This window comes from Rosa chinensis, chromosome 1 (assembly GCF_002994745.2).
Source record: "Rosa chinensis cultivar Old Blush chromosome 1, RchiOBHm-V2, whole genome shotgun sequence".
Classification (NCBI taxonomy): Eukaryota; Viridiplantae; Streptophyta; class Magnoliopsida; order Rosales; family Rosaceae; genus Rosa; species Rosa chinensis.
Window position 1 is genome coordinate 4,340,710 of NC_037088.1, and position 13,696 is coordinate 4,354,405.

Below are 13,696 nucleotides of genomic sequence, written 5' to 3' on the forward strand. Positions count from 1 at the left end.
AACTTTAATTATTTAAAAGAACGAGCAATTGTTACACCATGAAATACTACAGTACGAGATATAAATGATTACGCTATAAATTTATTACCAGGTCATACGATTACTTACTTAAGTTCTGACAGTATTTTATTAAATTCTGGAAATAATGAAAATATGAATATTTTATATCCTATAGAATTTTTAAATAAACTTGAATTCAACGGATTACCATCACATGAATTAATTTTAAAGATTGGAATGCCTATCATGTTGTTAAGAAATCTAAACCAAGTAACTGGCTTATGCAATGGTACAAGATTGATAATAACAAACTTATTTGATCGATTAATTGAAGCAAAAATATTAATAGGAAATAATACAGGTGAAAAATGTTTCATACCTAGAATTATTCTTACTGCAACTGAAAATAAATGGTCATTCATATTTAAAAGACGACAATTTCCAGTAAGACCATGTTATGCTATGACTATTAATAAAAGTCAAGGTCAGTCGTTGAATCAAGTTGGCATATATTTACCAGAACCTGTTTTCACTTATGAACAATTATATGTTGCGGTTTCAAGAGTTACATCAAGAAGTGGATTGAAAATTTTAATAAATAATAACAATGATATACCAAATAAATATACTAAAAATATAGTTTACAAAGATGCATTACAAAATTTATAAATAAAAATTTGTATTACATTGTACGTTAATCCAATCAAACATATTGTTTATTATACACTAAGATGTGATACACTTTATGTGACACACAAATTCACAATTAATTGATTATGTGACAAAATCAAGGGGTACTTTGTTTAGGTACTCAAATTCACATGTTGTCTCGTATGTGACAAAATAACACCTAAACCACCCACACCTTGGATACTTTGTTTAGGTAGACAGCCCGCGCTTTGCCGCGGGTATGGGCCTTTTTGTTATATACATGTGTTATTGATGAAACAATAGTGATTGCATAATAAATAAATGATAATTGCTGTTTATTACACTAATTCTTTGTAAAATTCAACAATTGCAAGTGGAAATTCCTATTAACAATACGATAAAGCTCAACTTCAAAGTTGTGCTTTACGTACAATCCAAACGAAAACTGATGACTGGCTCCAGAAGTATTCGTTGAGTACCTAAACCTTTCTGCTGCAATACAAACATTGTATAAGGTATAATCCAAGAAGTTCTAGTGACTGAGAAGGCTTAAAATTTGTTAACCATCGTCTGAGATGACATTATAGATTGTAAAAAACGGGAAAAAGTATAGGTCATAGCAGCTCAGAGAAGCTTAATTTGTAGGAACACTTGATATGTAAAGAAAGTCAGCCTACAACTAATTGATTTGCATAGTTAAATGAATCATGATGTTAAAGAAATGGATGCATTTAGCTTTTAAGTCAAGAGATTGAACCAATTGACAATTACTAAACTGGTATGCAATTATTTTTCTCTCTCTCTCCCAATCTTCTAGATTCTTATTTGTAGTCTAGAAAAACAAAAACAACGAATTGTTGAGAGATAGAGAGAGTACCTTGTGCCTTCCCAAAGCCAACGTTGTGATGCAGTAGAGCACATGAAAAACTGGTAGTACAAAGACAAATACATAGAAGTGGTGAATCCCATATGCAGATAAAAGGTAACTTTACATATAAATTCAGAGTTGGAGCTTTGAAAATGTTGCATAAGAAGATCCATAGAAAATTACCTTTTGATCTACACAATGAGTCAGACAGTTCGCATCTCTTGCTTGAAATAGTTGCCTAATGTTAGACAATGTACTCTGGTAAACCAGAAAATCTAGCTGCAGCATGCATTAGTGGTGCAATAGCTTCCTTACATTCCTCAGGGCATTCCCTGCAGTGACAATAATGGAGCAAACCAACCATTATAATGAGTTAATAACTCCTCTGATAATGAGTTTATAACTCCTCTGATAAGACGCTTCGGAATCTCTCAACCATGTCATAATTGAAAGGTATAAATCATATTTCGTTTACTGTCATCTTAGCAGCAGTTACTTTTGTTGATAAGAAGATTGGATCCTTCAAAGCTAAAATAGTGCTACAGCATCTTAAATTCTCAAGGTTGTTGAAAGACCAATTGCAAATAAATTTGTGCCTCACACATCACATCACATAAACATATTGTGGAAACAACATTAGGAATTCAAAAAATCCAACCTGTTTTGGCTGAGATTCTGCTGCAAAACTCATCTCTTCGATTGACTGCCAAAAAAAAAAAAGGTAATATATAACATCTCTATCAACACTGAAGAAAAGATCCAATCCAAAAAAAGTGCAAAAATCCACCTTTAAACTACCTGACTGAAGGTCAGCAGCGATCAGAAAAGCCCTGAGGCTTTTGCAAGTCCCAATCCTATTTGAAATTCTCATTGAAACCTGGGAAATTGATAAATGGCAAAGGCTTCAGAAAAAAGAATATTAAAAACTAATGTGCATCAAACTAAGCAAGTAACTGAACAAATTGGTCTAGTTACCTCTTATAAACTATCAGTCGTATCGAGAATCCTGAAAATATGTCAGAGTCCTACATTTGAACTTCAATGAATAAAAAGAAACCTTAATAAACGAATAATAACAATACTGTCACTTGGGAAAAAAACAAAACGTTATAATTTCATGGAATATAGAACACCTTTAAGACTCAAAGCTTAGAAAGCTGGTGTCATTACCATTTCTCAGAACCTTGAACACTTCTTTAAGAATCTTGATTTCTTAAAGACCTTCATTCCAGGCCTTCCTGCAGAAGCCAGAGGATGCTTGGGCCAGAATCGCATGCGCATACATGAATACTACCTCAGCAGTAAGATAAATTTATCTCTGCAAAATGCAAACTTCAGTACATCTTTGGCAGCTTGTATCACGAAATGGTGTCTTTAGTCCTATTTCTGGAACATGGTTTAAAAAGTATTCAGAGTTATATGTGAAAAGTTATTAAGTTAATCCATTCCAAGTATTTGCAGGATGACAGATTTTTTTTTTAACATGTGTTTATCACCTATCTCACACTTTTTTAACATGTGAAAATGGGCCTTATAATTACATTCTTTTCTGACTGCTATTGCTGGTCAAAGTTGAACAGAATGAAAAGTCAATGGTGAACAAAATATTTAGACAGTAACAATAATCAGTACCGTAGGAACATCCCCCTGATCTTTGATGCTCAAGACTTTTGTTTGTGTTAGTTGGTTACACATATCGGGAAACCGTGCATCAAAAGATAGAAGTGAAAAGCTAATCTGCAAAAATTCCAAACACATTCTATAGATACAGGCATCCCAATTCAACACAACCCATTCCGGTGGAAAACCCTAATTAATACCTTTATTAGAAAAGCATTCTGTAATGATACACCAATGAGAAATCCAAAGAGAACTCCCACAGTTGTATGGAAAATAACCAGCAGAGTCATTTGATTTTTTAGGTCCACTGTAAAACCAAAATTAACAATTAATAAGAACACCAGGAACATAGATTGGCAACGCTATGAGACCCTAATCGATCAGCCAGTGAACTTTAATTTTAATGTATGAACTAATTTATATCTCATATCCACTTTCTATCATAAGAAAATATAGTTATATATCAGGCAATAATGACTATCAGTGCATCCTAAGTCACTCTTTATATGAGTGTCTAACATGAAACCATATATGTCTAAATGTACTATGCAGATCAAATTATGTGTGAGTGATTGCATTTCTATACAAACAATAGCTAATTTCTTGACAAAAACTCCAAAACAACCATACCTTGAGAATAATAATATTTAGTTCCTCATCCCTGGATTTAAAGTAAGCTAAAGCTAGCAAAGCGCGGGCTGTCTACCTAAACTTAGTCTAAACTATCAACAATATGAAGGGGTGCTTTTCTACAGGCGTTTGTTACATAGAGTATCTGGCTTGTTGACCTTGTCTTCAAGAGCAGAGTTAGTGGACACCTCATGTACCATCCGTTGAGAGGAAAGCACCCCTTCATATTGTTGATAGTTTAGTGCACAATTAGTAAGTAGCACCTTGGCATCAGTAGGTGTGTAGAAACTAACCTTGTGCTGAATTGGAAGAAGTGTCACTTCATGGTGACACAAGGAATAGTGTATAGTTTCATGACCATTTTACCCCTCTCCTGCCTGCTGTTTTACTCAATCGTCCTTCCACCTGTTCGCTTCATGTGGCACCGAGCGCCTGTAATCCACTATATATACTACTGAGAGAGAGACATAGAGGAAAGAGTTCTGGCTACCCGATTTCATCGAGCTTCAGTGAATCAGGATTTGGTGTAGTGGGGCTTGCATCTTCAGGTTCGATTTGCTTAGTCTAAGAATTTGCAATTTTTATTTTTTTGGCGGTTTTATAATTTTTTGATTTTTTTTGCCATCAGATACAATCTGTGGGTTCTGCTGATACACAGCAAAAGAGAGGAGACGAGAGGAGGAACAAGGGGACGGGAAGAGCATGTAATTTTTTTTTTCCCAGAATCGCAAACATCTGTGGGTATTTGTATATTTTTTTTCCGCGAGTATTTGGATTTGCTGTGTTTGCATGGTTGTTGGGATCATTGTTTGTGTGATATTAATGTTTGTGTTCAAGGTGTGGGTGGCTTTGCTCTTAATTTCAGAGCTAATTTGGACTCTGGAGCCTGGAATATCATCTAGGGTTTATCTGCTTTGGGTGCTTGGGGGTTTAATTTTGAGATGGGGTTTTGTGTTCTTCATAATCTCTGCAAGCCAGATCACTGAGACAGTTAGCAATGCATTTATTTTCTTTGTTGTGTGCAATGTAGGGAGCATATTTTCATTATTTGTTGACTGATTTTGTTCCTCCCATGTTTTTTTCTTTTATTCTGTTCAAAACCCATTGCAATTCTGATCTTCTGAGAATCTTGGTGGCTTTTCCCATTGCAGTTCTTGTTGTTTTTTCTTAGTCTGTTCAAAACCCATTGCAATTCTGCTCCTTTGAGAATCTTGGTGGCTTTTCTCATTACAATTCTTGGGTTGTTTTGTTCTTGCAATGCAAGGAAGAGAGAAAGAGACGGAGAGAGATAGAGATGACTGGTACAGGGATGTTTAGCCAATTGGGTATTAAATTTGAAGTGGGTTTCTTAATGATTTGGGTCTTTTTGTTTCTCTAATGGTTGGTTAGATAGAGGAGATTAGGGAGGTGGGGTGTATTGGATCCTTGGGACTGGCCAACAACTAAAAACTAACCAATTTTATAGAGATGGAGATTGTGGAGTTGTTTTGAACTTATTGGGTGAGATTTGTTTTCATCAAAGGAACTCTTTAGAGTCTGTTGTGTTCATCTCTCTATTCTCCGAATCTCCTACAATGTGGTGTAGTTTTTTTTTGGGTAAATGGCAACATTAGTGCTTTTGCAGATCCAAAATCTGTGTGCCTGCTTTTCGATTTTGCTTCTACATCACCTAATGGGATATTTCCTTCTTCTTTTTTTAATCTTTTTTGTTGCATGATGATGGCATTAATAGTTTTATATGTATTCTTCTTCTTCTTCTTCTTCTTTTCTTTGTTTTCAAGTCTGTGCTTTTCATGTGAAATATTTTGGGCTCCTACATCTCTAAAATCCGAAGTGTAAGAAGACGTTAAGTTCAAGAGCAAGGCGCATCATCTCATAGCTCGGGTATTAGTTTAATCCCAGATACTTAAAGACGCAAGAAAGTATTGCTGATACATCTAATGTGTTCTAATGTATAATTTTCAAATCTGGCTAAAGCACCAGGTTTCTGTGACAAGTAGAACAATGTATAATGCAGTTTTAATGTATAATGTACATGTGCCTATGATGTAGTTTTAATGTATAATATATCTATAATGTTGTTTTAAATTCAACCATATCGGTAAACCTGCAGCATCGCGCGGGCCTCTCGCATAGTATTACTCATGTTTTCTAATCACTGTAAACGTTGGTTTCCCTTAGTTTTATCTTTCCTTGTGAAATATGCCCGCAACGCTTGAATCATTGGGCTTCTTTCTCTCTCCCAAAAGAGTAAAGGCCCGTTTCTGCTGACCCGAATAATAGACCCTTGGCCTAGTCTTCTCCGTTTTTTTTTTCCCTCTTAATCTTCAACCTGATGACTATCAAAGCTTCTTGAATGGTGTTACAAAGGCACCCACGTTGTTGTTCGTTGTGCAATTCTGGATTATTCCACAAGAGTTTCAACTGCTTTGCTTAGCTTACTGAAATAAACTGAAAGGTTTAAAATGCAGCTATTCAGGACCAATTTTAATCATTTGAAGAATTAACCAAACTAAGGTAGAGAGAATAACCAAAATAGACATATGAAACCAGAGTGTAGTTTAAACAATGTCAAGAGGGCAGAGATAAAAGTCTTATGAATAGTTTGAACATCGAGCTATGTCTTAGGAACGTAAGAAACAACTGAACTCCTAAATGTAAAACAAGTTCCACTCACAGCCAACAGCCCAAACAGGTCTTCATTATTTTATGTTAAGCAAAGGTTCCAATTGAGACTTCTTCGACCCTCTCCTTTTTCGCATTTTGCGTCCATTCTGTCCACCAGGATGATCAAGCTTCACCAATAAAAAAAATAAGAAAGTCAGCCGTAGCACATTTAGGAACCTCCCATTCTTAAAAAGAAATAAATAAATAAAAAATAAAAATCAAGAAGAATGTGCAATGAGAGGGAGAGTAAAGACAGATTTTACAGACTCATGAACTTGAACTTAATCTTAACAAATGATATTGCCAGAATATATCACCTGAGCTTCTTTGACAAGAGAGACACCGTTAGACTTCTTCGATTTGAGAGTAGAATACACAGCCTCACAGAAAACATTAAGATTTTCTAGTCTCTTCTCCATCTCTACGCGATTTTCTAGCGTCACTGACAATCTCTTATCTACAGTATCCAACGTACACTCTACTTCTGTCAGCTTTTTTTCCATAGCTTTCCTATATTCCTCATGCGAAGCTTGCATCGCGTCAAAAATATCTTTTAGCTGCAAACAAAGCTTTCCTTTTTGTTTCAAACACACCAAAACATATATGTGTGTGTGTGTTTAAAGAATCCCTAAAGCAAATTTAGCGTGAGAGATTGCTGATAGTGACTAAAGTAGAAGACAAAAATAATTTTTATATTATCAACATATATCATACATTGATCTAGGAATCTTCAACAACGAAGTCTTACATTGGTTTCAGACTTCTCCTCACGCTTCAAGGCCTTGTACAGATCGATGAGTTCCTTGTCAAATTCAGATGTTTCGGTCGATTGTCTTGTCAAGTCAGCTACAGCTCTTTCTTTTGTCTCTTCCATAAGATTAGATTTGGCAGGCCACCCCTGTTTCTCCTGCAACAGCCGCAGCGTTTCCTCTTGGCATTCAATAATCTGCCGCAAACATTGCATTGCATCAGTTACTAAGTACTCAAGAGTAACACTAATTACATATAATCATATATAATGATAAACCTTGTTTTTAAGCTTCAAAACTTCTTCGTTCCTGCTTGACATCCTGCTCCTACCTATTTGACCACAAAAAAACAATTAAAGGCATAAAAACAAAAAAGGAAACCATAGCCAAACTCGATCAAAATTCCGATCGAAACCGCAAATTTAAAGCGAAAAAGACTAGAAGCTGATAAGAGAAATTGAAATAGGAAGTTTGCTTTGTGCGACTCGATGAGCTTGGGGTTCGTTTTGGTTTCACTGAAAATGAAATGCTCCTACGGCGGCGTTTCAATAGATATACACGAATACCTCGTTGTCGGTCACACACCCGGATGGGACTTGAAGCCCAGTTCTTGGCGTCTATCAGCTGAATCCGGAACAAGATTACTGGGATTCGGGACCGGGTCGGGTTAGAGGTGGTGGCCGCGGTGAGGAGTGTTTTGGATCCATGGGTGGTTGTCAGAGGGAGGGAGGGAGGAGTCCCAAGTGTCCGTCGTGAGCAAGTACAGCTAACAGATAAAATTGGGCTACTACAAACATATAAGAGAAGATAAATAATACATGGGCGGTCACGGGCGGATTTAACGGGCTCAAACCCATTATAGCCTGTTAAGTTTACGAGTCATAACGGGTCGAGTTCAATGGATTTGCGGATTGCATGTTAGAACTTGTTAAGACCACTACGGCCCATTTTATTTTTAAATTCTTTTCTAATTAATTACTCATTGAAACCTATTAATACCGGTTAACAAAAAATTGGTCTGTGAAAACCGTTAAGACCCATTAACATAAAAAGAAAAAAAAAATGATGCGAGAAGATGTATCGGGCTACAACTAACAGAGAGAAGAGACATATATTGATGTTAATCTCTGCGCTTTAAAGATGTCATTGGATCTATGAAGGTGGTTAAATCTAACATATTCTTAGATTCTGAGTATGTTCACTTTGGACTGGGATGGTTCGGGTTTTCAAAAAAATTTCCAGAATCGAAACCGAAGTGCATTAATGCCTTTTGGTTCGGGTTTTTCATTATGTGAAGTTGGAACTAGGGGTCGTCAACGGGCCGGGCCATCAGTAGCAGGCTTGGGCTGGGCCTTACAATATTTTTACATAATGACGGGCCGGGTCGGGCCGAGTTTTATTATAAATTTCAAGATTTAAGCCCATGCATATAAACCTAGTCTTGCGGGTTTTTGGGGGTCTATCTGGGTAGCCCTCATTTACCCGGGTCGGTCCTGGCCTATATTCGCTAGTTTCAAATAATAAATAACTTAATCTACATTTTGTTCAAGTAAACCCTAATTTGTGTTTGGCCCAAACTCTAAGTTACTTGACCTAGTAGTAATAGGGTTAAATTAGAAAGATCTAGATTCCTATTCAATTTACGATTACTTTCCTTGTATGATTGAGATTCTATACATTGTAATCCTCTATATAAAGAAGCTCATATTATCAATGAGAATACATAGTGATTTCCTCTCAATTTCAGTTTCTCTATAACATGTTATCAGCACAAAGCCCTAACCTTGAAAACCCTAATTTCGTAACTTTCGAAATCCGGCAACCACCACCCCACATATCGAAGCCATAATCCCAAGGAGCCCAGAATCGGCGGCATAACCACCTGAACTGGTCTGAATTGACCCGAACCGGCCGTCATAAAATCTGAACCGGCCCTTGCCTTGTGCCTGCCCCCTGCGAGCCTTACCGATAGCTGCCGAGCCTTGTGCGTGCACCTGCCGAGATTTGCCGATAGCCCCTGCAAGCATCATGCTGAGTCCTGCCGACAGCTGCCGAGAGCCCTGCGCACCCCTGTGCTTGCCACTATCGACATCTACCGAGAGCTCCGCATAACCCCTGCCGACACCTGCGCACCCCTGTGCCTGCATCTGCCCACAGCTGCCTAGCCCCTGCGCAGCACCTGCCGAGCATCTGCCTGCACGCCCTGCACAGCCCCTGCAGCAGCTCCACACAACCCCTGCAGCAGCCCTGCCTAACTTCGGCCACCACAGCCGGCCACCAGTTTCTGGCCACTTTTCCAGCGACCTTTGGTGACCCTTTTTCAGGCCATCTACAGTGAGTTTTCCGGTCAAATTTTCCGGCCAATTTTCAAGGTAAACTTTTCTAAAAGTTTCCGTTTTTGAAGTTTTTTTCATTCTTTTCTTCTTTTCTTGTGGACTTGCAACCTCCCTTCTTCTACCCCCCCTTTCTTCTTCATAGGGGAGACAAAGTTAAGCCTAACTGTGGGGGTTCGTGCTCACTCCAAGCTTGGAGCTTGTAGAGTCCTCCAAACTTAGAGTTTGTTGAGATAAAACTATCGACCGCAAACATCATTGTTTCGATCTAATCCAACCCCTCTTGGAATCGAATTTCTTGGAAGCGACTACGCTCAGAAATTTTATTTGTTTTCGTGGTAGCCTTTTTCGCTCCGAAACTAACCCTTTTTCTTGTTCTCTTTCAGGATGAGTAACATGAACAAATTGGACTTTGCTCCATTGGGAACAACTGGCTCTGAATATCATAGGTGGGTTCGTGATATCTGCCAGCATCTCAAGGTTGATGGAATCTTGGATACGATTCTCGAGCCTAGTCAGGACGTGCTAACTGTTGAGCAAGCTCAAGCTTTGGAAGCAAATAGAGCAGCCTTAGAGGCAAATAAGGTGAAAGCCATCATCCTAATGACTCGTCATATGGATGATTCGCTCCAGTACGAGTATATGAATGAAGAAGACCCCAGAAGGCTGTGGGTCTCACTCGAAGATAGATTTGGCAACATCCGTGACTCCTTGCTTCCTGACTTAGAAGTGAGATGGCATAGCCTCCGCTTCTGCGATTTCAAGTCAGTTCTTGACTACAACTCGAAAGCCCTTCGCATTAAATCCCTAATCACCTCCTCTGATTCGGGGTGGAGAGAACGATGAGAGAGAGCGATCAATCCCTCTATCACTACATGAACAAGACATTGAAAAAACAAAAAAGAAACGGGTACAGCAATCCGGTTTGTAGAACTGGGGGAAACTTTATTTCTGAAGATGCCATGACATGCATATTTGTATACCACTCCCTGCTGACAGATGCTCATATTAGTATTCAGGTTGATAGCGGAGGCTGAATGAGATTCTGACTTGCTTTAGTATTGGATACATGGTTGACTAAAAATATTAGGGTTAATGCTTATACACCCTGATTCTATCAAAATACTTCCTCAAAACCCCAACAAATTACTTTTGTTTCTCTCTACCCAGACTCCTGTCCCTTTCTTTCTTCCTCACCCAACTTATCATTTTTCTCTACCATCAGTACCCTTCTGTTGACTCTTTGCATAGTTTATAATATTTTTAATATTTTTGCTTACATTTGATGAAACGTGGTGGGCCCATTCTTAAAGTTATTTGTTTAAATGGAGGCGTGATAAAATCCATCCTCTATTCAAAGGTAAACAGTATATTTTACTATTCATAATTTAGATTATTGATAGGCTTGAGTTGATTGCTATCTGCAAAAATACGAGCAAAGAATTACAAAAAGAGAGAGAAAAACTGAGAAAGTTGAAAGCTTTTAGAGAAAGTCTTGATAGAAGATCTCCCAACTATTGGGATATCATTTATAGGCTTCAAACAAGAATCTATAAAGTAGAGCAAGATATTGATAATCTGTTATATGTTCTGGAAGAGGAACAAAAACCTCTTGATTATTTGAGCATTGGTTAGATCCGCACATCACTGGTATCAGAGCTTGTAAAATAGCTCAAAGGAGAACCCCTCCTTAATGGGGACAATGTCAGAATTGTTATTAGAGAAAATAAATTCTCTACTGAAATCTTCTTATGAGAAATATCAGAAGCTGTTACTAGAATTATCTAGATGTCAAACTCATCTAGAAAAATTACCTGCTATAATCCACCAATTGGAAAGATTGGAAAACAAACTGGATTATATCAAGGAACTTCCAAAAACGGAAGAAGAAAAGCTGACAGTCGTCAGTAGAAAAATCAATGAACAGCAAAAAACGCTGGATTCTATGAAAAATATACTGAAGGACAAGAAAGTGCCTACAGTAAAAAAGAAAGCTAATGGGTTCAAACCATTAGAGAAACTAGATTCAAATCTTGTTCCAAACATGATTTTTCTGGAACCATCAACTAGTTCTACTAGTATTCGGTATGAAAATCCGAAAGATACTCGAGATGTCAAGATGATGAGCATCTTCGGGAAAAAGAAAGGAGTTCTGAAGAATTTGAATACAATGAAATAGAGCATGATGTAAAAAACGCCTCAATTCCAAAGCTAGATTTCAAACAGATCTACAAAAGGGGAACATTTGACCTGATGGACAGCCGTCATTTCAAATTACTTGAATTCACAACGCCCTCAACAGCAGGAGAGACAGATCTCTTGATGATCACTCCAGCTGAAGTTGCCAGAGCACAAGCAAAGAAGTATCAATTTATGCACATTGGAGCAGTCCAAATCGGCATAAAGCTTTTGGCAAGAGAAGGCATCAACTGTTCAGTCCTATGTGTTCTGCAAGACAACAGATTGACAGACTTTCAAGCAAGTTTGCTGGGAACTCTAGAAGCATCACTGAGCAATCAAGTGGCATATTTCAACTGCTTCCCCAACTTCTCAACCAGCTTGAAGGATGCAGCCCACTGTCTCCGACTGAGAGTCAAGACAGATGGCATATCAATGAAAAATGATATGCAAGAATTGGCGATAGTATACCGAATATACTATAAACTGATGAGCACCACAGTAGAGCCGAAGACACTGATCTCCAACATCCCTAGTCTCACTACTGGGTTCCTCACCTGCCAGAAAAACCATTCACAGCAGATTCACAAGGTTGCTTGGAATGAAGTAACTTTTCCTATTGAATGGAAATTATCAGGTCCGAAGCTACAAGCAGAAAGTGCAAAAGCAAAAATCAACGAGAGTAGAAAGACTGGAGAAATCAGCCTCAACTTCGACAATCACAGAAAAAGTGATGTCCGTCCTGAAAATTTCAGGATAAACAACAACCGTCTGAGAAGAAGCTACAGCACTAGAGAAGCTAGTGTCATTGGTACAAAACCCACCATTGAAGAGCCAATATCAGAAAAAGATCTGGAAGCTGATCTGAATAGACCAGTCAATATGTTCAGAGCTGAGAGGCTCTATGAACTCTATGAAGAAGCTGAGAATTGCGAAAATCCTGAACGATTAGAAAAACTAATCGAAGAAATGAAAAAGTTCAAACCAGGAAAGGAAAGAAAACTCCTTCCCTATCAGGATATTGAAATGGAAGAAAGAGATAGCTCCAAAACTTTCATCACAAGAGAAAAAGGAAAAGTAAAACTTCATTTACAGAAGGCCCGTACGGGCAAAAATGGAGAAAGAAATTCTCAAAGATTTGTCCCAGAGGACAATCTGCCTAGAGTTCCTATCACAAACTATGGCATCTGGTTAAATCTAGATAAGAGTCTAGATAAAAGAAAAACCATTGACCAATGGGTAGATAGCCTGATGATGGCTTCTGCACTTACCCTTGGCAAATTTGAAGCACCAGATTTGCAGGTGTACTATGAAACTACTCTTACTGGAGTGGCGAAAAAGTATTACCTATCCTTCAAAGAAACTGCTAGAGGAAGAGACTGGCTAGAAGAGATAAAAAATTCAAAGTCTCCGTATGATTTTGCAGTACCCCTGTACGATCAGTTCTGTGGAGATCTTTCAAATCTGAGTGAAAAAGCCAAAGAAACGGCAAAATCGAATATCTATGCTCTCAAGATCTGTGACATGAGATATTTCGAAGAATACTTGAATGAATTTCAAGAATATTACTGTACAATTGGTGAACTAGAGAATATTGATCTAGTTAATCTGTTGCACAGAAAACTCCCTGAACCATGGAGAACAGCTGTGAGAGAAAGCATAGCTGAAAAACCAATTGAAAGATTTTCAGTTGGAGGAATTGCCGACAGAATCAGGCAATTACCGAAAGAGCAATGCAAAGCCAATCTTAGAGCTAAGATGGCCAAGAAACAACTCAAAGGAGTTGAAAATTTCTGTTATGGAATACTGGATATGCCCACAAACTGGGGATGTCATGAATCCAAATTCCACAGAAAGAAGAAAAAAATTAGTACTCTAAAAAATTCAAAAAGAGTAATCAGAAGAAGGATTGGAAATTCAAGAGGAGTTCCAATTACAAGAAATAGCAGGATGAAGATCCAAAAAAGAAATTCTTCAAGAAAAAGAAGAATACTCATAAG

At 37.8% G+C, this 13,696-nt stretch overlaps 1 protein-coding gene and 1 long non-coding RNA gene across 7 annotated transcripts; both read right to left on the reverse strand.

The window, feature by feature from the left end:
• Positions 1-936: 936 nt before the first annotated feature.
• On the reverse strand, positions 937-3,823 carry LOC112192310. Of its 6 annotated transcripts, XR_005806488.1 has the most exons (9): positions 3,340-3,823; positions 3,152-3,256; positions 2,690-2,837; positions 2,495-2,555; positions 2,307-2,396; positions 2,178-2,222; positions 1,703-1,851; positions 1,529-1,578; positions 937-1,143 (listed from the first exon to the last, which is right to left on the reverse strand). It is a non-coding gene; the product is annotated as an uncharacterized LOC112192310 (long non-coding RNA). The 6 variants fall into 6 exon arrangements; XR_005806490.1 differs by having other exon boundaries at positions 2,495-2,544; positions 3,152-3,823; XR_002933481.2 differs by having other exon boundaries at positions 2,318-2,396; positions 3,152-3,823.
• A 2,420-nt stretch (positions 3,824-6,243) lies between these two features.
• Positions 6,244-9,332, reverse strand: LOC112198779. Its single transcript, XM_040518615.1, has 6 exons — positions 9,020-9,332; positions 7,752-8,048; positions 7,464-7,516; positions 7,185-7,382; positions 6,754-6,993; positions 6,244-6,564 (listed from the first exon to the last, which is right to left on the reverse strand). The coding sequence occupies exons 1-6, from the start codon at positions 9,330-9,332 to the stop codon at positions 6,472-6,474; spliced, it is 1,194 nt and encodes a 397-aa protein (XP_040374549.1). The 3' UTR covers positions 6,244-6,471.
• Between the last annotated feature and the right edge of the window lie 4,364 nt (positions 9,333-13,696).